Source organism: Carassius auratus, chromosome 10 (assembly GCF_003368295.1).
Source record: "Carassius auratus strain Wakin chromosome 10, ASM336829v1, whole genome shotgun sequence".
Taxonomy (NCBI): domain Eukaryota; kingdom Metazoa; phylum Chordata; class Actinopteri; order Cypriniformes; family Cyprinidae; genus Carassius; species Carassius auratus.
Window position 1 is genome coordinate 12203094 of NC_039252.1, and position 26109 is coordinate 12229202.

At 35.2% G+C, this 26109-nt stretch overlaps 2 protein-coding genes across 4 annotated transcripts in view; one reads left to right on the forward strand and one right to left on the reverse strand.

Annotated features, from left to right (window-relative positions):
• The window catches only part of LOC113109878 (opioid-binding protein/cell adhesion molecule-like), a 167635-nt gene extending 148463 nt beyond the window's left edge, over positions 1-19172 (forward strand). For both annotated transcript variants that reach the window (XM_026273689.1, XM_026273688.1), the window contains 4 exons: positions 17255-17389; positions 17474-17594; positions 18217-18368; positions 18617-19172. In XM_026273689.1, the coding sequence (XP_026129474.1) occupies positions 17255-17389; positions 17474-17594; positions 18217-18368; positions 18617-18720 (512 nt within the window). In that variant the 3' untranslated portion in view covers positions 18721-19172. The remainder of the gene's footprint in view (positions 1-17254; positions 17390-17473; positions 17595-18216; positions 18369-18616) is intronic.
• LOC113109879 (opioid-binding protein/cell adhesion molecule homolog) overlaps positions 12229-26109 on the reverse strand; it is a 57863-nt gene continuing 43982 nt past the window's right edge. Inside the window, exons 6-9 of one of the 2 annotated variants that reach the window (XR_003293020.1) lie at positions 24725-24849; positions 23785-23853; positions 14774-14882; positions 12229-12319 (exon numbers count right to left, since the gene is read on the reverse strand). Coding sequence is in view for 1 of the 2 variants with exons in the window: in XM_026273697.1 (XP_026129482.1) it covers positions 24830-24849 (20 nt within the window). In the remaining variant the exon portion in view is untranslated. Of the gene's footprint in view, positions 12320-14773; positions 14883-23784; positions 23854-24610; positions 24850-26109 lie in introns of those variants that run through there. The other variant, XM_026273697.1, reaches the window with a different exon arrangement.

Consider the following 26109-nt stretch of genomic DNA (forward strand, 5'->3'; position numbering starts at 1 on the left):
ATGGCTGCCCACTGCTCCTGGTGTGTGTTCACGGTGTGTGTGTGTTCACTGCTGTGTGTGTGGACTTAGGGTGGGTTAAATATGGGTCAAATTACTTGGCTGTATGTCATGTCACTTTCACTTTCAAATTGGTTGTCACAAGAAAAAAATTGTCACATTGCACCTGGAAGAAACTTTTCTAAAGAAACTGCATGCCAAAACAGAAACATCTGTATTTAATCATTGACTTGTGTATCTATATTCAAATAAGACATTATTTATGAATGTGGTAAAGAAATCAAAATGGTTTAAATGGTTCTGTCGTGTTTAATGTAAATGTTGCATTTTGCTTCTAATAGCACTGGATCCAAGTGAACCAAATGCTGTCATTTTGCATGGTGAGATTTTTAACTCAAGCCACATTGCAGCTTAGAAACACTGGTGCAAAGAAAGTTCTGTATTTCGACTGCAACAGGCCATCTGACCTGCCTGACCAACCACAGTTAGTTCTTTTTACTGTCGGTTCAGTAATGGATAATTCTGAAACTGAGAGAACAAACAACAAAAATGCTCCTTGTAAATGTCATGTGTACATATGAAGCAGTCATGTACTATATACCGTACATGCTAGTTTCTCCCAGCTCCCTCTGCCCTTTGAGTTACCCTGTGCTTGTTTTAATTAGACTTTGAGGTAGCAAAGCTGCTTATTGATTGGCCGTTGTTTTCTGGAAAGGTCATACATCTAAATAAGTGTGGTTGTGAGACCCGATGTCAGATCTCAGATTAAGTTTTGATGCTAACAGGGGGAGTAGCCAGGGATGAGTCAGGAGAAATGGAGGCTGATCAATGTGGCAGCACCAAAGCCCATCATTAAAGGCAGAGAAGGCAGAAACAAATTACTGCATGATTTGAGGTGTTGGAGGCTGCTCAGAATGAGCCGGGAGTTTGGAGTCATTTTGTCCTTAGATGGCATTTCACAGTACTCTGTGAACACACTGGCTACTACATATTGCAGTATCCATCCATCCATCCATAGTATACATAAAAGTCAATAATAATAAAAATTAATAATAACAAAGCACTATTATTGCCATTTGTGAAATGCTTTGAATATGAATATACAGTCTATACATATAGCAGACAGCATTGATTTAAATGTAGTTAAGATTGATTTTCATTAGACAAGAGATACATTTGGACTTTTTACATAGCATTGCATAACTTGCTTGTTAACTCACCTGGTGCAGCGTTGCATGTGCGATGCGATTAGGTACGATCCACATGAAACATGATAAAAGAGCTCAAAGGTTCGTAGAAGTAAAGGGTTTCTTCAGCAATTTTTTTTTTTTTTTGATAAGTAATAAAACAATGTAATATTATTATGCAGAAATGTCTATATAGGTGGTGCTAACATTCAATATCTGTGCCACTAGTTGAATCAAAGAAAATTACAATCTTAAGTGACTAAAATAAAATCATTAAAAAATCTAATAAAATTAAAACATGGTAGGGAGGGAGGGTTTCTGAAGGTTGCACTAAAACATTTTTTTTTTTTTTTGCTTTTTTAAATGTATTTATTATTATTATTATTATCATTTGTGATTTATTTGTTTGTAAATTATAAATCGTAAATTATTTTTGTAATAATGTAACAGAAATTATTTTTGTAAAAATGTAACAGAAATTATACACTTCATCTTTAAGTAATTTTAAAATGTTAGTTATCTTAATACATATTTTGCAATATATAAAGTAAAATTCAATTAAAGCACAAGGTGCATATTACACCTCTCCCTTCATTTCATATTTCCACCCAACTTCCTCTTTTAGGAAATGCGCAAATGCGACACCATGTCAGCTAAGCAGAAGAAAATCTTTGCTTCAAGAGACTTTGGTAACTAGCCTATCAGACGAAGGCGAAGGTGTTTTCTCAGGTTTGCATCGTAATTATTATAGTTTCTTTTTGCACCATGGCTCCAGGCACAAAGTGACCTCCGATGAGCGGCCCCAGGATAATTGTGTAGTTATTTTGTGGTAATTAGGGCATTGTAAAATAAAGCGTTATCATTTTTCCTCATAACCTTTCTTTCTGCTCTGCTGAGAAGGTGTGATTGTATCACCATACATCAAATTAAACTGTCCCCATTCTGTCTTTGTCTAGAAAGCCCAGCCAGGAGAGTGGAAGTAGTTTCCTGGCTCTGAAAATGTTTTCATGCCTTTTTTCTCTACTTTGAAACCAGATGTGGGTCAAATGTGGATATAAAACCAAGCAGATGTACTCTTTAAAGTAGAAGTACTAGAAGGAGCAGAAGAGGCTTGTTTACTTTCCCTGCTGCTTACCTGTTTGCGTGTTTATATGTAGGCGGGTGAACATGTATGCATTTGCTCTCATCATGTGAGTGGGATATATGTGGGCCAGGCAGAGATGCAGCTATAAACTCAAGTGTTGTGTTTTCATTGTAGTCATTTTGTTCATTTATCGCATTATCTCTCCCGGTTCAGTCTAGCTCTCAAACACATGCCTACATCCACAAGCTCTATTCTCTTACAGGCTAATTAAGTAAATGCTCCCTTTACAGCTACAACTCCGAATTCAATGAGATTTCATTTAAGCGCTTTAGCAGCACGTTTCTGCCTACCAGGTACGACCGCTGTAGCAAATTGGTTTAAAGAGAAATCATTTGGATTACTTTTTTTATCTCCATAATTCTCACTGTCTTCTTACAGGCTTTTGTATTCACCAAAGAGATTTAGCATAATGCGACCTAATTTTACACGCCACAACTCTGAGAGGATCAACACTGGAAATGCACAAAACAAAACAACAGAATTTATGTTTCACTGGCCAATGGGTAACTACAGTAAGAGAGAATTTTGTTTAATTAAAACAAATTTTAATGTTAGCAAACAGAACAACATACAGTAAATGTCTCCTGTCTCCTAGATCTCAGGAACTGGAAGGTTTTGAATTTCAAGTCCAGTTACAAAAGTGGTTTTGTACCTTAGTTTCAAACTAGGATAATTTTGTGAATTTTATCCTACATATTAAAATTGCAGTATCATCAGTTTTGTTTTAAATTAAAACACCAAGTGCATATTACACTTCTCCCTTCATTTCATATTTCCACCCAACTCTCTCTTTCATGAAATGCGCAAATGGGACACCATGTCAGCTAAGCAGAAGAAAAGATTTGCTTAAAGAAAAGTTGGTAACTAGCCTATCAGACGAAGGCGAAGGTGTTTTCTCAGGTGTTTTCTCAGGTTAAAAACGTTAATGCCCTGGCAGTGGCAAAAAACTTTGGTTTTATATTTAATTTGATTACATTAATGTTATAAGCTGAGATTTACAATAAATATTTAAAGTAAAATATTTTACTTTATTTGTTTGGTAACACTTTATAATAACTGCACACTATTAATCATTAATTAAGCATTAGTAAACAGGTAATTCATAATTTATAAAGCATTAATAGACAGCAATAAGCAGTTTATAAAAACAGATATAAATGCTTTATTCTTGATTTAAAAGCATATCTATAATGTGTTTAATAATTGTATTTTCATACTTTATTCATGATCAATTTATCATTTCTCAATGAAGTATAGCATTATTTACAAACCAGTTATTTAGGAGTTGCCAGTGATTCATAAGATCACAAGAAATGTAGTAAATTCAGGTAGTTATAAAGCATTTAGTAGTGGTCAGTTAACTAATTATGTGAGCTCATCTAAAGTGAGGACTAGTTATGCCTTAAAAAGCATTTATAAAGGATATTTAAAGGCTCAGTTATCTTCTAATCAAAAAACGGAAACAAACACAACACAGTGATACAGAACATATAAATATTAACAGCCTTTAAATCTCATTTGTAAAAGCTTTACAAAAATAGTTAACTAACAACTACATATGTTTTATAACTACCTGAATTAACCCTGAATTACAGTAGAAATACATGTTAATAAACCATTTATTAACACTATATTGCTATATAGTGTTATTGCTATATGTCTGAATAAAAAGATGTATGAATGCACATTTAAATTTATTAATCATTTACTTACAATTTCTAAGTGATCTTATGAACCACTGACAACTCCTTAATAACTGGTGTGTAAATAATGCTATACTTAATTTAGAAATGATAAATTGATCATTAATAAACACATTATAGATATGCTTTTAAATCAGGTATAAAGCATTTATATCTGTATTTATAAACTGCTTATAAATGTTTATTAATGCTTTAAAAATGATCAATTAACTGTTTCCTAATGCTTAACTAATGATTAATAGCATGCAGTTATTGTAAAGTGTTACCATTTGAGTAAAGTGTTTGCAAACCAAATGTTATTGCACTTTTGTTCATATAGAAGTACTTTTAATGAAAAAGTGTACCGTATTTTTCGGACTATAAGTCACACCTGAGTATAAGTCGCATCACTCCAAAAATACGTCATGATGAGGAAAAAAACATATACAAGTCGCACTGGAGTATAAGTCGCATTTATTTAGAACCGAGAACCAAGAGAAAACATAGAGGCTGCGAGAGGCTCTATGCTGCTCAGTGTAGGCTACAGAGACGGTAATGTTTTCTATTGGTTCATTTCTCTGTGTTCATGTAAAATTAATTTTGATAAGTAAGTCGCACCTGACTATAAGTCGCAAGACCAGCCAAACTATGAAAAAAAGTGTGACTTATAGTCCGGAAAATACGGTACTTTGAATTCAGTACGAAATTTATACTGCGATTTATTCAGATTAAAATTATCATTAAAAATGTAATATAGTTGCCAAGCATTAATATATATATATCTATATATAATATATATCTATATAAAATAAATGTAAAAAAAATTGAAGCAGTAATATCTATCTATCTATCTATCTATCTATGTATATATACAGTATATATATATATATATATATATATATATATATATATATATATAGCCAAGGGGGTACGCCTATAGAAATTGAGGTTAAATCCCTGGTCCACAATAACATATTATTATCATATTTCTATCAATCTCTCTATCTCTCCCTCTATCCTTATTTGGATTTATAACTTTCCTAACTATCATTTAACCCAAAAATTTTACACTGTTCCTTTGCTGCCTTGCAAGACCCGGTATTTCCTTCAGGGTATGCAAATCTAGTTTTTATAAACAACATTTATTCAAAACACAATTATAATGAGGAAAAATGTATAAATAAACAGGCAAGAGGAGGAATATTGTGAATGATGGGAGTTCAGATTTTGCAAAAAATCTGCTGAGCTCTGGCAGAATTGCAGACATAGTTATATCAATATATTATAATGTACACATATACATATTGTCCTAATCTACAGACAATAGATAATTAAGCAATTATTCAATTGATGAGTGAGCATTATTAAAAAAAAAAAACACTGTTAACAATGCTGAAGTTAGTGTTCAGGCTTTCAGACATAAAACTGCATCACATAATCCTCAACAGTGGAAACTCTTCTTCAGTGTTAATTTAACACTCTGTAGATTGGGACAATATGTACTCTGTATTTTGCTGTGTAGTTAGTCCTGTGAGAAGTTATGCTGTGGATATATGTGGAGATGTGACCCCTACAGCAGTGCTGGTTATCAGCTATCTGTCAGATTAACAGTGGGATCAATGAAGAGCTGCCAGGACAAGCCTGACTAATCCACTATAGTTAAACGCCAATGGGACGGGAATGAGTGTGGTCACTCTGAGACTCTTTTAAAGCCTTTACTATAGATATTTTATCTCTACTACTGTGTTGAGGATTCATTTAGTCAGTAAGTAAACATTGTCACAGTAGCATCTTCCTTAAGCACAGGCATAATTTGCAACATAGTGTTTCAAATGCAAAAAGACACTGCAAGTACAGGTGGATCTCAATAAATTTGAATGTCATGTAAAAGTTATTTTATCTCAGGAATTCAACTCAAATTGTGAAACTTTATTAAATAAATTCAATGCACACAGACTGAAGCAGTTTAAGTATTCGGTTCTTTTAATTGTGAAAATTTGGGCTCATATTTAACATAACCCATCTCAACAAATTAGAATACTTCATAAGACCAATATTTATTTATCTTTTTTTTTAATTGTGAATTGTTGGCCTTCTGAAAAAAGTATTCAATACTTGGTAGGGGCTCCTTTTGATTTAATTACTGCCTCAATACAGCATGGCATGGAGGTGATCAGTTTGTGGCACTGAGATGGTGTGAAAGCCCAGGTTTCTTTGACATTGGCCTTCAGCTCATCTACATTTTTTGGTCTGTTGTTTCTCATTTTCCTCTTGACAATACCCCATAGATTCTCTATGTGGTTCAGGTCTGGTGAGTTTGCTGGCCAGTCAAGCACACCAACACCATGGTTATTTAACCAACTTGTGGTGCTTTTGGCTGTGTGGGCAGGTGCCAAATCCTGCTGGGAAACAAAATCAGATTCCAAAATTTCTTAGTAAACGGGAGCAATGACTTTGGTTTTCAAAAAACACAATGGACCAACACCAGCAGATGACATTGCAACCCCAAATCATCACAGACTGTGGAAACTTAAAACTGGACTTCAAGCAACTTGGGCTATGATCTTCTCCACCCTTCCTCCACACTCTAGGACCTTGGTTTTCAAATGAAATACAAAACACTCATCTGAAAAGAGGATTTGGATCACTGGGCAAGAGTCCAGTTCTTTTTCTCCTTATCCCAGACGCCTCTGACATTGTCTGTGGTTCAGGAGTGGGTTAACAAGAAGAATACAACAACTGTAGCCAAATTCCTTGACACGTCTGTATGCCTTGACCCCAGCCTCAGTCCATTCCTTGTGATGTTCACTCGAATTCTTGAATCTATTTTGCTTTACAATCCTCATAAGGTTGCGGTTCTCTTGGTTGTTTGTGCATATTTTTCTTCCACACTTTTTCCTTTCACTCAACTTTCTGTTAACATGCTTGGATACAGCACTCTGTGAACAGCCAGCTTCTTTGGCAATGAATGTTTGTGGATTACCCTCCTTGTGAAGGGTGTCAATGATTGTCTTCTGGACAACTGTCATATCAGCAGTCTTCCCCATGATTGTGTAGTGAACCAAACTGAGAGACCATTTTGAAGGCTATGGAAACCTTTGCAGGTGTTTTGAGTTGATGAGCTGATTTGCATGTCACCATATTCTAATTTGTTGAGATAGTGAATCGGTGGGGTTTTGTTAAATGTGAGCCAAACTCATCACAATTAAAAGAACCAAAGACTTAAACTACTTCCGTCTGTGTGCATTGAATTTATTTAATACACAAGTTTCACAATTTTAGTTGAATTACCGAAATAAATTAACTTTTCCACAACATTCTAATTTATTGAGATGTACCTTTACAATTGCAGTATAGGTTATTTGTTATATTATTCATTTCTGCAATGAGCAACCCAGCCTATGTGTGTAGGCAATTTATATGAAACATCTGTTGGAGATGGCATTATCTGTCGGTTTCATTATTTGATTACAAGGAACATTTTTACTAATGCTTTCACACAGGTCCTTCTCTCATCCCACTAAGAAAAACTATGGAAAAAATTTCACAACCCAATAACGAAGTAGCAACACTACTAACTTTAACATTTTTCCAGTAGTGTGACAGAAAATTCAAAAGAACTCCCATTTCTTTTCTAGCTTATATCTGTCGTTAAACATTTTGTGATCACTAGTTTTTTTTTTTTTTTATGCATTCAGCAAGGGAACCTTAAATTGAACAAAAGTCACAGTGAAGAAATAAGATTTAAAAAAAAGTGGTGTTCATCAAATCATGAAAAAAGTATCAAAGTTTCCAACCAGCTTTGTCATTATTAGTGATACATTTAAAATGAATTTAAATAGAAAACAGTTATTTTAAATTGTAATAACGTTTCACAACATTGTTGTTTTTACTGTACTTTTAATCAAATAAATGCAGCATTGGTAAACATGAGAGAGTTCACTCAAAAAATAAATAAATCTGACTTCATATTTTTGCATGGTAATGGAAATAAATATGCATTTTTAATATATATTGTAATTTTGATGTTTATTTAGTTGTCATCCTAACTGACTTTTTTTCAGATAAAATGCTTGTCAATAAGACATTTTTTTATAAAATAAAAAAAAATCTATATTTATATAATATTTAGATTTGTTTATATTTAAAGTAATTTTCTTATTTTTTTTCTTATTTGTTTGTAATTTACCTAAGTCTCCTACAGGGAGGAAAATGCTTAAATCAGTTGGTTTAAGATGGTCCCTTTGGTCTTCCAGCAAGTGACCAAAAGCCTTCTAGAACCAGCAACACTTAGAAACCAGCTTTTATTTAGTTTTTATATATTTTTGGGACTAGTACAACTGGTTTAAATGATGAGCAAGTGTCTTAACACTTGCAGCCTGAAAGTTATTATTTCTGCATTTTTCCTGTCAGTTCAGATCCCTTTCATTTGAACTGCAGCTCTCTTCATGTGATGTGATTAAACTGGGATTGTAAACGTTAAGAGGAATCAGACTGATGCGTGCATCTCCATTTTGTAGTGTCTCAGCTTTGAGAGGGCTTTGTTTGGTCTTGGAACCATGACAGTTTTCACATCACATTACTCTCTCTCTCTCTCTCTCTCTCAAGTGCTTCTCTGTCATGCTGCTCTCTCTCCATCTCACTGTCACTGTCATTCCTCCCTCTCTTTCTCTTTTTACTCTTGTTACACTTGACAGAGCTGCTTATGGTTTGTTAAAGACAAAAGAATGAATGAAAATGTGATTTTTTTTCTATACACTGAAAGTCAGTGGGGTCCAAAACAACATTGGACCACACTGACATTGACCTCTTTTCAAAATATCGTTATTTGTATGTGTTCCACTGAAAAAATATATATATATATTGAAAATATATTGGCTTGTCACTCATGATAATTATAAACACAGATTATTATTAATCTGTGTAATGCATCGTAATTTGCGTAGTCTGTTTGTGCACTGAAGTGCAAAAGGTTATGTAGTGTAAATAAATGTTTAATGATTATACAGCATGTAAACATAGAATAAACAGAATTGTGATTTTCTTTCCGTGAAATTAGACATTTGCTAATTTGCTCTAGCGTTACACTGTGGCATCCCTCCCTCGAGTCACATACTAACTGGTTCATATTCCCTGTCCCAAACAAGTGTTATCAAGCCATGCTCATGTGTTTCAAGCACAATCAACCTCTTCTCCATCTTATTAAACCAGTCACATAGTCGATGAAGCCTGAAAAGAACATGTATTCCCTGGATGCATCACTGCACTCTTATCTTTCCATTACAAACTCACACATGTGACTTATGGGGCCGAGGGGATGGCGTCACGCTTCCCCGTCGCGCCAGCGAGAAGAGAGAGAGAGAGAGAGAATGAAGGAGGGGGCAGCAGAAGCTGGGAGGCCTTGGTGATAAATCATTATTTATTTCTATCTGACAGAATTAACACTCTTATGAATGCACAGAGCTTGACTTGTTTTTGGCTGCGCTAATTTATGGCCCAAATTTGCCAAAGTTTTTTGGGGGCAGCTGGATTTCTTCCTGGTGAAATCTGTTGACGAGAGAGATTCATTACATTGCACATTTACACGCAGGTGAAGCTAATATTTTACAGGCACATCAATGATAACTTTGTGGAATACATAAGATATATTTTTGTTTATTAGCTTTTTTTATTAGGACAGGACAGTCTGTCCTAGGAATTGAGACTGGAATTGAAATGGGAAGGAGGGTGGGGGGGGGGGGGGCAGGATTGGGAAAGGTCTACAAGGTTGGACTCGAACTTGGGACGCCCGAAGCACAACGGCACTAAATGTCAGATGCCCACAAGGCGATTGGCGCCAACAGGTGGCAGAGTATTTTTGTCAAATGAAGTTTGATGTAGATCACATAGTAAAACTAATCCACTCTAGTAAAGCTAACATTTATTGTTGTTATTTATTATTTTATTTACTAAAACTATTTTAGTTGGTTAAATGCAGAAATCTCCAGACATATTGTCAAATAACGGCCACTAAATTGTAGAATTCACTGTTGTCCTTGAATCTGCTACATTCTGCTGGTTTCATGTTTCTCATAGCATTTCAGGATCTCTTTCTTCTTAAACTAATTAACAATTTTCTCTATTTTTTGCATTTGGCATGCTATGCCATTATTACAAAATAAGCCTGCTCAACAAGATGGTCCTGCTGACATTGTTGCTATCTGTTTGAATTGACATTTTTTACTTAGCTTACAACATATGAAAATTGTCAACATCAGAAAAAAAAAATCACTTAATTAACAACATTTTTTATTAATTTTTTTCTAAGATATTGTATAAATGCAACAATTGGTCTTGGCAGGTAGCATTATTTTGCACGTTGTTCACATAAAACAAAGTCAAGTGCAGTAAATCATCTAAACTATTCAGAATTATTTTTCATGCCACATTAATGAAACCGAAGCTTCTTTAGCACATTATCAATATGCATTTTCAGGTGACCGGGAGCCAGTTAGATGTAAAAATATTACAGGAAACTTCACAGAGCATTAGTGGGCTTGTATAATAAACTTTAAAGGCTTCAAAAGTCAAAGTGTGCATCTGTAAACTTTTAATAAGTAATTCATTTTTTATGCAATGGAAAATAAAATATCCCTATTACCTAACAGTTCTCTATGTTTCTCTCAGGTCTGAGTGGACTCTGTGGCAGCCTCAGGCTCTGGAAACTACAAAAATTGACTTTGGTTCGCAATTTGGACCGCAGATTTTATTTCTTTTATGTTTATGCATAAAAATAGTAATTTTCATAATCACTGGCTTCCTAAAAACACTTTCAAGGAGAATAAAAGAAAATGCAAAATAAGGATCACTACTTGGGTTGTGTGTTGACGTGTTGACGAAGATAAACAGAAAATATTGAATGTTCCAACCAATAGATGTGGTCAGAGGAGCTTCGCTCCCATTTTAACTTCACCATTACTCCACCAAGACCCAAACATTCAATTCAGAACCATCCATCCATTGTAAAAACGACATCCCACGAGCTGTAATGGCCTCTTCCCTCTCAAGGGGCCATATAACCAGGCAGTAATTGATTGGCAGTTAGAAACCAAATCTCTGTTTTAATTAGTGTGGCTTGACTTAGACTGGCTTAATGAAGATGCGTTCTTACATAAATCATGCATAGTGAATTATTTGTTGGCGGCACTTGTTGAAGTGTGCAAGAAACAGAAAGAGAGTAAAAAGAGAGAAAGGTCATGCAAGACTGTAGGGCCGACGATGATCGGTTTCACTGAACTGTGTAACCATGGTGACCTGCTGCCTACCGGGGCATGATTGGAGGATTTAGACACTCTGCTTGAGAGATGACAGCAAAATACAGACGATGTTCACTCAACAGCGGAGGTTCAAGTGCTGTTTTCTTTCTCTCCATGGACATTGCAAGTATACATTCAAAGATTCATTGATGTGCTGCTCAAAAATGCAGACCTGTACAGACATTTGTGAATTCAGTCTCCTTTTTTCTTTCTTTGAAAGCAAGCTTAGTTCAATAATGAAATATTGGTCATCATCTGCTCACTCCAATGTCACTCAAATATGTCTAATGGAACTTAGATGTACAAAGAATAATGATAATACTGTTGATAGGGATTTTATGCTGTCAGCAATCTTATAGAAATATAAAAAGTAAATAGAAGTCTTTACTGTCAATCTTTTATCAACCTAACATATCTTTGCTGAATAAAACAAAAAATGTATTTCAAAAATTAAAAAACAAAACATAATGACCCCAAACTTTTAAACTGTGTTGATTTTGAATGCTGTTCTTTTGAACTTTTTATTCATCAAAGAATACTGAAAAAAGTGTCACAGATTCAAAATAAAATACAATATTAATAAAAAATATTGATATAAAATCATCATATCAGAATGACTTCTGAAGGATCATGGGGTAATAAAAACTGTAGCTATGGTTGATTCAAGGAATAAATTGTATTTTAAAGTATATTAAAATAGAAAACTGGTATTTTAAGTTGTAATAATATTTAACAATATTACTCTTTTTTTTATCAAATGAATGCAGCCTTGAGCATAAAAGACTTCTTTAAAAAAATTATAAAAAATCGTATGTGCAGCAGTGTATGCATACAGTATATACGCCTTTACCAATTTTTCATTTTTTGTCCTACTGTCTCTTTAAATGTGAACCTTGCTTGCAGATTATTTTCTTTCTTTCTTGCTCTCTCATCCAAATGTCACACCTCGCCACCTTCTAGCTTTCCTAGAGCCCAGGTCAGATTGAATGGGGTGAGGCCAGATAAAGCAATAGTCTGCAACAAAATGACAATAAAAAGGAAAAATATCATTTCTGTGAAGCCACCGGAGGTCTTTAGACAGTTTTTGAGGATGGATGTTGCTCTCGCTCCCAGCCTCGTTTGCGGTTCTTTGAAAACCTGTTTATCGGAAAAGGCTTTTATATCTTGCTGTTCGCAGCATGTAATGAAAAGTCCTTCTGACATCCTCATTTTGTCTGTTATAAACATTACGACTTCCTGTAATTAGCTTAGTCATTGCTTTACAAACTGAAGTAATTATCATTTGAATTTCTATTAAGGAGGTAGTCCATTTAGGGACGATTGCGAAACACAATTAGGTATGTTGACAAACAGTAATGACGGTCAGCGGATTATTATGAAATCATTAGCACACTGAAATCTCATTATATGTGTAATATCATTCCATGATGTGTTTATTAGTTGATGAAAAAGCACAGAATGCCTGCAGCGGAGTGTTAAAGTACACGCTCACGTGATGATACAATGCAGCTTTTGCAGCTCAGTCATTGGCCTAGCTAGCTTCACGTTGCATTACCAGGAAGATTGAATGACCACGTTTTAATGCACAAAGCCGCTGACCCACTTCAATGTATTTTGTTGGTGCCTCAGAGTCTGGAAATGTTCTCATTCCATTTCACTTCCATGCATGGATCCCCTGTTTAGAGTCAAACTCTAAAAGTGTGCTACAGCATACCAGTTAGGGATTGCTGACTAGTATTTCAGATTACTAAAACTGCCGAGTTTATCTAGATTATTGTAAATTATAATCGCAATGATTATTGTAATTTGAGCATAGTTGCCAGATTGCAAAAATGAAGCTACAGTAAACTTCAAGGTATCATTTTAACAAAGAAGCTTTGATTCAGAGATTTGAACTGTTGATATCTGGCAACCGCACACATGAAAGCTCGTGTAGTAGAGGTGTGTACATCAGTCAGCAGTAAAAATCTTGTCTCCTTTTTTCTTGACGGTAATAAAAAAAGATTGTCTAGTATTTATTTTTTAAGATACATTTTAGTCTCGTCTTTTATCGTCAGCTATATTGCATGTTGATATTGTCACAGTTATTGTTTATTGACCGAAGTAAAACATTTGTTTTCTATTGTAATATATTTTAAAATGTAATTTATTCCAGGCATGGTAAAGCTACATTTTCAGCATCATTACTTCAGTCTTCTATGTCAAATGATCCTTCAGAAATCATTCTAATACTGTATGATTTTCCTCTCAAGAAACATTTCTTCTTATTATTATTAGTATTACCTGTGTTACATTTGTATTTTTAGATTTATAAAATAGATTTGTGCACTGTAACTCCATTATGGTTTGTGCATGGTCTGAATATGGTTAAATAAATAAATAAATAACAATAGTAATGTTTAATGTATACATATTAGTCAAGTGCTAAAACTACTTTTTCAATGATAAAATCTTTATGAAAACCCAGACTTCATTGTGTCTTGGAAAATAAAATACATTTCCTTTATCCTTTCTCTGAACGAACATGAGAATAGGAAGAACAGGAAAAGTGTGTGTGGGTGGGAGTAATGTTAAAAAGATGAGTAGCTTAATTCACTTATGTGCGGATATTTAATAATACAAGCTTAACAAAGTCAAACATCTCCTAAATAAAGCCTTTCTCAGTGTTGCCCTGTCTGCTTCAGTGGCCTGATCTGTATAAACTACTTTACTTTCCGACTGTAACATGAGATGGAGTCTTTCCCTTGATCCTAATCTCCTAAATTTAGTTACCGGAGCATTTCTCACTCGTTTCTTTTTACTCTGGCTGACTGTACGCCGACAGCACAGAGCAGTTTATTTCTTCTTTCCTGTTTACACTGTCGTTCTCCTTTACATTCTAATAATCTTCTGCTCAGTCTCATGACAGTAGCAGGATTATTACTCAGTGCTGGATGTAATTGCTATGGGCCCGGTGTTTGCTTTCTGTCTCTAAAGTAAACATTATAAATCATTGCTGTTCACCGTGGCTATCTACGCTAACCCCATCGCCATTCGAAAATCAAACTGACCGCTCTAATAGCTAAATATAAATGAAAACTACATGAGAATAAATAAAACGTTGCATCGCTGGAAGTGTCACTATTAGAGCTGCTCTGTTTGTTCTTCTCTTTTACAGTTCATAGCTACAGAAAGAAAAAAACAACAACTGTGGCTTTGGCTTTGTTGTAGGATGAAAGAATTCCCTTTGTCTGAGTTGAAACTTATAGTCAGACTACACTGAACGTAAACAGTACAGCAGGGTCAAATGTATAACCGCAGCTGATTCAGTAAAATTGTTGTCTGTGGAAAAATAGAAGGAAAATCCCTTTGGTTGCACTTTATCACTGATAACAGTTTATGAAGTGAGAAAGGGCCAAACACTTTGACCTTCACTTGTAATTTTCAGTCTTTTAGTGTTGCTTTTGAAACATCCTGCGGGAAACTAACCTGTAATACAAGTAAAGTTGCTGGGAGTGAGATGATTTCAAACATCTAAATTGCTCTGATTAGTTCTGGCTGAACATTTCTTCTTTTCTCTTTCCAAGGCACTGTGTCACTGTGAAAATAAGAAATAAAACTTTATGCTTTATTTTTTGCATTAAAAGATATTTTGGCAGTGTATATCACTTGGCAATGATTCACAAGTTCAGATGTTTGAACACCTGGGCCTATTGATCATATTCCAAATAATAACAGAAATAGATTATTCTGTAGAACATGGGAAATGTATTTTAAAGAATGTTTCTATACAATGAAAGTCAGTGAGAATTAAAGTGAGTCAGTGAGTCCATTAAAACAATAGTTCACCCAAAAATGAAATGTTCCTCCAAGATTTTGAGGATTTGCCTCGTTTTAATGAAATGTAGCATTACATCACATCCTCCTCACTGGATCCTATGCTATAAATGAGTGCCTTCAAAATGAGAGTTCAAACAGCTGATAAAAACAGTAGTAATTTACAAATCAATCTTCAAATTTAATAAACAAAACCATCATCAACTATTTTTTGGTGAACTATTCCTTTAATTTACACTGCATAGACATAGTCTCGTTCCCTGGTGGAGGTAATGGAGATGTGGTTAACCTCGGTCCTGACCAAATTTCATTGTTTTTTTTCTCAGAAAGTCAGAAAGGATTGGGGCTCCCAAGTGAACTAATGTCTGACCGACAGATAGGTAACAGTTCTTCAAAATATCTTGCACTTAAGATTTGGAACAACATGAGTGTGAGTAAATGATAATAGAAGTGAATTTTTAAGTACTATCCCTTAAAACGTAATTACACTAAGCAAAATTTAATGAAGGTCCACATTTAAAGACCAGTTTATAATATTTCGTCTCTTGTCAAATGGAAAGAGTCTTATAAAAATAGTTTTATGTAAATTTAGGGCATGTAATTTTCAGGCTTTGGCTCAGAAAGGCCGTTACATGTTGAAGCGTAATCGGGGGTGAACCATCCTCTCAGTGATTGCTCAAACTTTTTAAGCATTATGAGGCTGAGTCATATAAGGAGATATGCATAATTACCAACCTCTCCCACAATCCCCAAGGCCATGTTATTAGAAACAAAATAACAACCTAAGTCCACTCCTCAACCTTTTCACTAAATCAAGGACTGAGGCTGTATTAATGAGATGACATAATGTGGAGTTTGTGCTGTGAGTGGCATTTGCACTGACTGCCTGTCGAACCTGAGGGTGAATTTATTTCACTCTCTCAGAGGAATATCTAAATAATTTCTCCGCATGATAATAAAATCGGAGATTCAGGTGAGTTTTGTGAAATGCTGGACTTAAGCGTGAATAACAACGGAGAGTCAGTCCGGGTTTGCCTAGTGTAACATATTTGTCTTACTGACATTTGACCAAGCTAGTTCCGTCTTCAGACTGAGATATTTGTGAACCCATTTAGCTTATTTTAGAGAGATTACAGCAGAATAAGATGTGGATTCCAGAACAGCGCCTAAAACTGTTTGTGTGTAGTTGGTGTCAGTGTGGATTCAATTAAGCAAGAATGCTTGTGGTGTTATGCCACTTTAGCCTCTGTCCTGAGCAAAAAAGCTGGCATGGGTTTGATTCTGAGTCTGTTACGGTTAAACGAAAGTGACACGGAATGGTTGTGACACTTTAATAGGGTACAACTCATCTAATTAGGAGTACTGTCTCCAAAAACACTAAAGAGCAGCAAACAGCACCACAATACGTTCATTAACACCTGCTTGATGCAATGCACTGCAAAGCCTTTGATTGCATGTCATGAGAGAGGGTTGTGTTGGCTTTAAATAACTGAAAAGATGATGCACATTAATGTTGCTCATTGAAATGATCAAATCTGTTTTGAGACTGTTTTTCCAAGTTTTTCACTTATGAGAACTATAAAAACCTCCTGGATTCACTTACAAAAAGTGTTGTTTCCTATTATATATATATATATATATATATATATATATATATATATATATATATATATATATATATATATATATATATATATATATAAAACAAACATTTATTTAAATATTGGTAAAGAGAGTAAACAATATAAATATATAATAAAAAATACAATAGATTGTATATGTGAATACAAATAATATAAATGCAATAAAATATTTTGTTTTAATATTACAAAAATCTAAATAATTACAAATTATGTGGTAATATATATTTAATAATATTTTATACAATGTCTTATTATTTTAAAGAAAAATGTAAATAATATATTATTATAACTGTAAACAATAATATATATTGCGTCATACTGCATAAAATATTACTAAGCATGCCAAATGTGTTGTCTGTATCCCGATATCTCAATCATATCACTGTAGCCCCTCAGGCATTTTACTCAGCGTAACTGTATAATGCTTTGGTTTTGTAATATGACTTTATATATTTGAATAATTAGTTTAATCTTGTGTGTGTTGACACAGGTAATAGAATCATAACTGAGGGTGAATACGTGGAAATGACTGGAATCACCAAAGACATGTCCGGCTCGTACGACTGCATCACGTCAAACGACATCTCGCCTCCAGACGTGAGGACTGTTCAGGTCACCGTAAACTGTGAGTCCCTCATCAGAGTCGAACCAATTTCCATTCCTCATGTGCTTTTATGAATTTCTCATTTACCTGCGATTCATTTCACAGATCCACCTGTCATCTCGCGAGCTCGGAGCACAGGAACGGCTGTTGGCCAGAAAGGAGTTTTGTGGTGCGAGGCGTCTGCTGTTCCTCTGGCTGATTTTCAGTGGTATAAAGGGGAGCGCAGGTGGGGATAGCAGTTTTTTTGTTTTATTTTTGCTGTAAAAAAAGTAATGTCAAAACTGTATGCAGACTTTTGGTTTCCTTAACTATTGTCTTAAGTAACACAAATATCTGTGTATCTAAATGCAAACCCAATATCATAACTGATCAAGGCAGCTGCAGTGCATGCTGGGAACGTCAAAGTACTTAACATTTTGTTAATATAGTTCAATTTAAAATAGCTGTGGGATAAGATTTGGGAATTCTGATGGTCTAACAAGTCTTATTTATTTCAGATTTCTTAGTATTTACAGTACGTCTCGAAACACTCCATAAACTGAAAAACATTTAGTTGCTTTTTTACAGTGTGCTACTTAGTGAAATTAAAAAAGGAAATTGTTAAGGCAGAGAGAAGATGAGAAATAAGATTCAAACTCCGATTCGATCTCCCCAGGCTCAGCAAGCATAAAGAAATGGTTTGGACGGAGTCAGTTAATTAAAAATATGAATATAAGTCTATTTATTAGACAGTTGCGTCACACATAGTTTTGTGCGAGGAGCGGCGAGTTAATTTGTGCCGTCAGCCGTCCTCTTCTGTAGATTTGCTTTTTAACACCACACTGCTAACTTGACCTCAAATCTTCCAGACTCTTCAACGGACTCAACAGGGTCAAGATCGAAAACAAGGGGAAACAGTCCATGCTAACGTTCTTTAACGTCTCGGAAGAGGACTACGGGAACTACACCTGCGTGGCCATGAACACGCTGGGAATAACAAATGCCAGCATTATTTTGTACGGTACGAGGCTCCTTCTAATAAGTAAATGCATGTTAATTTATGCATATAATCCATGAGTGTCTCAATGTGTCAAATGTTTGCCTAATGCAATTACATCAGCTCTCGTCTTGTCGCCCCGAGGCATTCGCTAACTCTGACGGTGTTTGAGCGCTGCATTCACCGCTATTTCTTTGAACAGCGTAATGCATGTTGATACACACGGTGGATGTTTGGGAGGTTGTTAACGTGTAGGGTTTCTCTCCCTGCAGGCCCTGGAGCGATACACGACGTGAACAACGCAGCCTTATCGCCAACCAGCTCATTCTTGCTTCTGACTCTGGTTTTAACTCTGTCGTTCATCAGCAAGTTTTGATGCTAAAGCAGCGTGTCCGTTTCTCCATACACAAACAGACTCACAGTCCCACACACACAGAGAAGAAGAGTACTTTATCAGTTATTATTATGGTCATCATCATTTGAATTAATTTGTCTTTCGTTTTGCTTCTGAAGGGAAGTGTCAGTGTGGGTTTATGAGTCTGTAATAAGATGCTTTGGGATTTAACCGTGTTTTGAAACAGTGAACTGGACTGTGAATGGAGTCAGTTTGTTAGCTGGGTAGAAATAATATAGAACCACTATATGTCTCTTCAACCTTTTGTATGTGAAAAGAGAAGCAAACATTCATGTAATCGTGAATAACTGAATGGTTTTTCGCTCAGTATTGAACAGTGTGAATTGAGGTGTCCTGTTTTCCTGTAAAATAACATGATTTTTCTTTCTTTAAAAAAAAATAATTGATAAAAAAATGACAAACAGCAAAAAAAAAAAAAAAAGAAAGAAAAGAAATGTAAAAGCTTCAGTGGGCCCAGAAGCTATTTGGACACTTGAGTCACACTTACAAATGCCTGAATGGCATCAACAAGCAAATTATCACTTTTCTCTGAACTTTTCCATTTTCATCCTCTTACATTTTTTCCCCCCAGTTTCTTTTAATTCCCTTTAAACGTGTTTTTTAGTGGATGTATGAAATCACTTCTCCAGTGTAGTTCATAGAATAAACTGCAATATGAACATTGACTTTTTAACAGTTCTAACACCACTACAATGATATTACCTAATAGAGGACAAAATAAATTGCAGAATTATCAGCACTTAAGTAATGGCTGTTGAAAATAAAGCCTTTCCATCACAGAAATAAATAACATTTTAAAACTTACAAAAAGAAACAATGTATTAATGTATTTAAAAAATGTCTTTTATTTCTGTGATGGCAAAGCTGAATAACTCCAGTGATAATGCTACTGTTTGTTTGGTCGAATGATTTGTCATCATACAAAAACATTTACGCATAACGTGTGGCATAAATGTCCAAATAAATTTTTGGGGATGCTGTATGTGATATTTGATTTACTGTACATGTACAGATGTATGCAAATACTGTTCACACACACATACAATCTATGCGTTCAATATAATATAGCACACAGTTCCTAAAAACCTAGTGCATCCTCAACGCTCATCTGCCATTGACCGTGTTCAAATGACAAAGGAATCACACGATAACCTGCACGTGTTCTTGTACTGAGCTGACATAGTTCCAAGCAGTAAGACTCCTTACCTAGTCTAATATGTTTTACGCTGCTCATAGAGATGTTTTTAATGTAGACGCAGACAGTACGCCCTAATGTAAGCTACATCAGATCTGTTCCTCATATAAAGACCCTTAAGGATGACAGCTGTTGTGAGCTGTAGAACCATAAACGTACCAAATGAGACCGGAACCGATCAGAACACTTTAAAAAGAGATTTCCTCCAGATCGTCCAAAAGAGTGATTAGTCTTGATCTCCACAGGTCACATTTTATATCACATCAGTGTAAATTCTGTTGTAAATCCCTTTCCAGAGACATTTGTGTTGTTTAAAACCAACCGAGTTTGCTTTGGATGACTCTACTGGAGCGTTTCAACTTCTTTCTCAGGTTTTTGGTGCTGAGTTTCTTTTAAGTGTGTATGATTTTATATTCTTGAGTCTTGGTGAATTAAATTTGACAGAAGCCAAAACGGTTATCACCAACGATATAATAAAATGATGATATTTAATAACTTCTGAGGACAAAGAAGTCCCAGTAACAGACATATTTCCTTGCGTATCTGTGGGTGATAACCATCAATTTATCCGTGATCTTTAGTGCTAATTTCCACACTAATATAATGTCATATAAATGTCACATTGTGCATGTCTGAGCAGGTGGAAGAAAATGGTAATCTCAGATTTCATCTATTTCATATTCCATATCTTTCCTTTCATAAGTCTGCTGATTTAGCAGCCGTACTTTCGTACTCGTTACTCTATGAAAGCCGACCAACACGATCATAAGGGACTTAGGAGACCCACCAGAAATGTCCTCTTATCAGTAGCCGGCAGTTCATCCAAAATTAAAAAAATAAAATGCTGAAAATGTACTCACCCTCAGGCCATTCAACATGAGTTTGTTTCTGTATCGAAACACATTTGGAGAAAGGTAGCATTACATCACTTGCTCACCAATGAAACCATCTGCAGTGAATGGGTGCCGCTAGAATGTGCCCTGAGCTGTTTGGACTCTCATTGTGACGGCACCCATTCACTGCAGAGGATCCACTGGTGAGTAGCTGATACAAAGGTTGAGTACATTATGACTTTTAGGTGAAAATTCCTTTAAAAGATGCCTAACCTCTAAGGAAATACAGACAGTCCCAAGCACTCAACACACACGGCTAACATTACAGAGCTGAAATGAGACCTTGTCTGTGAGCTGTCTGCATTCAGCTTCAGTGAGCACTGTCAACAGCGCAAGACAAACACTCTGAGGTGGGAATGATTCAAGTCCAAGGTCTGCCACATCACAGAGAAATAAATATATGCCCAGAGATAGTAAATGACCTTTCAGATGTGAAATTCCCGCACTCTAATTTGAAGGATGCTGCTCTGTGACCGACTGAATGGTTTTTGTGACTGATGTTAGCATGGCGGAGCTCTTTCAAAAGGATATCAGATCATGTGAATGCAGAGCTGAAATATTAATCAGACCTCATCATGATCATGCCATTCATGAGCTCTTTACGTTAAGCGCGACACCGTTCTTCAACATGCAGTAGGTCAAAACTGCTGTATGTGAACGAAAAAATAAATATATGCAAATATTTATCCTGGTTTTATTTGATTGTTAAATATGAGGAATTGCAGAGATGAACACACCTTTTCCTTGTTAGCGTTGTGCCTTGCGTGCATTTAAAAAAATATATAATGTTGTAGTGCAATCGAATAGATTCAGTATCGACCCTGGAAACTGCTTGGGATGCTTTTTGCAAACAACCGACTCGGTTTTACTCATTAAATTGAGTTATTTTAGGGTTTCGAAAGACATCAGATCATCTTTTGATCAGTTCAATTAATCATCAGTATCTCAGTTGTGTTTCAAGTGAAATTGCCCAATGATTTCTGGTGAATTTCGTAACAGGTTAAAGTACATAGGTAGGTTGTACTGTAGATTATTAGAGTATCATTTTGGTATGTCAGCTAACTTTTTAAAACACTAATATTGTGACGGTGAAGATGCGATTGACAGTGATGTCATTTTAACTGCTGGGATGTATGGTACAAACCACAGACTGTGGCACTACAAACTTCACAGCCATCGGCAGTAGTGTACATATAATGGCATTGCAAATCCATTTAAGTAACAAACAGGTATAATTCAGAATGTAAGTGTTTTGCTTAATTTTTTTAATCTATATATTTATATTTATTGTTGTCTGAGGGAACAAAATAGCAGACGTTCAATAACAGCACTCTGGAGTTTTGCTGACCTGATTTTAAAACTGCTGCAAATATACATGCTACATCTAATCATAGCAACAGTGTTTCACCCAAAATCTCTTGGCAAAAAGTATTTTACCCTCCCTGGCAAAACTGTATTGTATGTTTGTATTTATTTTTCTGACTGTCACTATCTAGTTACGATTGTAAAGTGTATGATACCTTAACATTTGCAACACACAGCTCTTTCAATGTGCATGTACAGCCGTAGTTGTATTTTTCTTTTTTTTACTATTGGAAAATGAGTACAAGACTGTTGTATGTGTTCTGTGTAATAAAGTTAAGAATATTTTCTTCTAGTTTGCGGTTGTTAGTTATCTAACGTACTGACATAGAAGATTTTATAAAGGGATGCACAACCTATCAGCACCATATTGGTTATTGATATTGGATATTTAATTGCAAATGCTTATATTTTTCCTTTGTTAATGGTAACGCTTTACGATAAGGTTTCATTTGCTAACATTAACTGCATTAGTTAATAAGAACTAACAATGAAAATTATTATTTTGAGCTAATTTTAATTAAAAATACATTATTGAAATAAATAAAGATCCCTATTATTTAATGAATTAAAATGAACTGTATTTTTATGAATAAACGTTAAAAAGATTAAATACTGTAACAAATTGCATTGCTCATTGTTAGGTAATTCTAGTACGTCAGTTAATCAGTTATTGCATTAACTACTGTTAACTAATTGGGCCTTATTAAAACGTTAATGTTTTATTTTTAAATAAAATGTGTTAAAAAATGTGTTAAAAAGTGTTCCTGTAGCTCAATTGGTAGAGCATTGCGCTATGAAGCACAAGGTTGGGGGTTCGATTCACCGGGAACACATGATAGGAAAAAAACTTGATAGCCTGAATGCACTGTAAGTCGCTTTGGATAAAAGCATCTGCTAAATGCATACATTTTAATTTAATTTAATTTAAATTTAAAATAATAGAGAATTGTAATATTGGATTTTAATTGCTTTAGCAGCAACTGCATGGAAATAATGATCAATAAAGTAATAAAGTAATCTTAGCTGGCCTCTGCTTTCTATGCACAGTGATATACATCTGCTAAGAAAAGCTGATTTAAAGGAATAGTTCATCTCTTTAGTGGATCCTCTGAATTGAATGGGTGCCATCAGAATGAGAGTCCAAACAGCTGATAAAAACATCCTAGTAATTCACACGACTTCTGTCCATTAAAAAACGGTGTTTGTAATTAAGAGATTCAGCGTTAAGATTTTTTTAACTTTAAACCACTGTTATCAGCAGTTTTAACTCTTCTGACGGCACCCATTCTCTGCAGAGGATCCACTGGTGAGTGTTGTAAGACAAAGTTTCCCCAAATCTTGAATCCTGATGAAGAAACAAACTCATTTACATTTTGGATGGCCTGAGGGTGAGTACATTTTTAACTAATTTGCATTTTTGGCCAAACTATTCTTTTAATAGCAGCAGAAACATTATTATTGTAGTCTACTCAAAGTGTCGAAAGCCATTGTACCCTAACCCTGTGCTTAACTATTGCATAGAGCACTATTAACAAGTTGACCAGTGTTGACATATTTTAAAAGACAGTTTACCTTGTTAGCACATCTCTGCTCACACCGGTCCTGCTCTATTGACGATACGCTCACGGTTTGGCTGTGGTCCTAAAGATAATGCAGCCAACAAATGTCATGTCAAGTTAATGCGGTCTGTATAAATGCTTATTTATTCACATATTTGTCTCTCCAAATAAGCAGCTCTCATGGCATGTTCCAGAGCGCCGCTCCTGGGCACTAAGATAAAGAAGTCCACCAGGAGTACAGAAGGGAGGAACAGAGCAGGCTTTTGTTTGCTTCAAGGGAGGTGATTGTCTACCTTCACTTCCAGGCATAAAAGGTGATCATTCCCTGGCTTCCATCATTTGTTTTAATGTCCAACATTAATAGGCTTTAGACAAAGGATTGGCAAGAAATCGCCACGTTACATAACATTTTTCTCACCTCCACTACCCCCGTTTTAAAACTCTATGAATATTCAATTTCAACATCTGCCGCTTGTTTGTTAACAGCCAAATTTCGACTTGCGACATCTTCCCACAATTTTTCTTGGAATCCAAGTAAATTTATATTTATAGTCTCAGGGTAGGATTATAGTCATTTCTTTATAGGCATGTTCATTAAAGCTTGGCTTTGAAAAGGGTCCAAAAATAAAAAAATAAATGTTAAAAGATTAATAAATAATATCTGTGATGACATGCTCCAGGATGCTATGTCATTATATGAGGGAAATTGTCAATCTGAACCTGAAAATTCAACACTTTTCAGCTGATTTTTGTAGCTAGTATTCAAAAAGCATGATTAGAGAAAACATTAATTTGTGCAGTTGGAAATTTGATTCAAATGCTCCACTCACTTTGAGTAGAAGCCCTTTTGATAACTAGCCCCAGTGTCCAAAATACAGCATTCATCCATCCAATTTGATATGTTTGTGGCCGTCATTCTCTTTCAGATATGTAAAGCTGATCCAGCTGTTTACCTGCGTTTTCAGCTGTCTCTCAGCACCATCCTAATTGTCCCCCATACTGCCATGTTTGTCACCTGGTGCCTCTCTAACTAGCAGCAGAGAGTGATACTACAGCCATCATCTACAATGAACAGTCACTGGAGAGAGAGAAAAAAAAAGACATTGAAATGCGTGGCTTTAATTAAGTGTCCTCACCGAACTTCAGTCACAGACGGCTCTCACGTCATTTTCAGAATTAATCTCACAGCTTCCTTCTCAAGCTCAGCACTTCGAGCTCACGTGTCTGTCAAATCCTTCTGAAACACTTACCATACTGACACCTCCTTCCTTAACCAGAGCATCGAGGTGCTGCCTAAGTGCTCTCAGAATCGGGGATGTGAATTATTGATTTTGAATCAGCCTGTGTTGGTGTGGATTTGCTCTGGTTTCAATGAGCTTGTCTTTACAAAGATGTCCAATTATAAACCTGCACTTGGAAAAAGATTCAAGTGGAAAGTTGTTATACCTTGATTAAGGTCAGCGACCTTGAATTCAAAACTCAAGGAGAACATATGGCCACTCAGGTGCATGTATATTTTATATTTGCACACAATTTAGAATCAAATCTATCTTTATCTCCTTCCTTCAAAGATTACAATAAGAATGCAGACTGATTCTGTTTGATACAACATTTTATTATTGTAAGTCTTAAATATGAACACACCATCTCCATTAAAGGAAAAACATATGACGCAACAAATTCTTTACAATACATGGAGTTAAAATACTCAATTAGATCCTCTCCAGGGAACCACCATAGATCACCAGAGGTCTGTCGTTTTAAAGGTTGGGTGGTGGGAATTAAGTCAATCCTTACATCAAGTTGAACATGAGAATTGAATTAGAGCCGTGAACAGATGAGCCTTGAGTTTCTGTTAATACGGTGCATTTATTGATCTCTCGCTCTCTTTGATCAGCCTTGATCCGAAATCTTTTCCACGCAGGAACTCACAGACATTATCACGACGGGTTGTACATTTTGTGATTTTCTAAATTAAAACATTGCCATAAAATTAGTCTCACAGATGTATGAAATGCTTAAACTGTTCTAAATCTGGTTGTGGTCCCTATATCTTAAAGAAAAACAGATAAAATAAAATAATGCCATAATGCTGAACAATACAAGTTTGGAGAAAGAAAACACAGCGTCACCCACTAAACTGCACATCATCACATTCCCTTTCATTAACATACATCTTGTGCTTAGACTAATTTCCATCTGATACGTGATTCATGATATTTAAAGAACTGTTCGAACAAAAATGAAAACTGCCATCATTTACTCACCCTCAAGTCATTTCAAAACCTGGATGATTTTCTTCTTCCGTAAATCGCAAGTTGTTCTGAAAAATGAATGT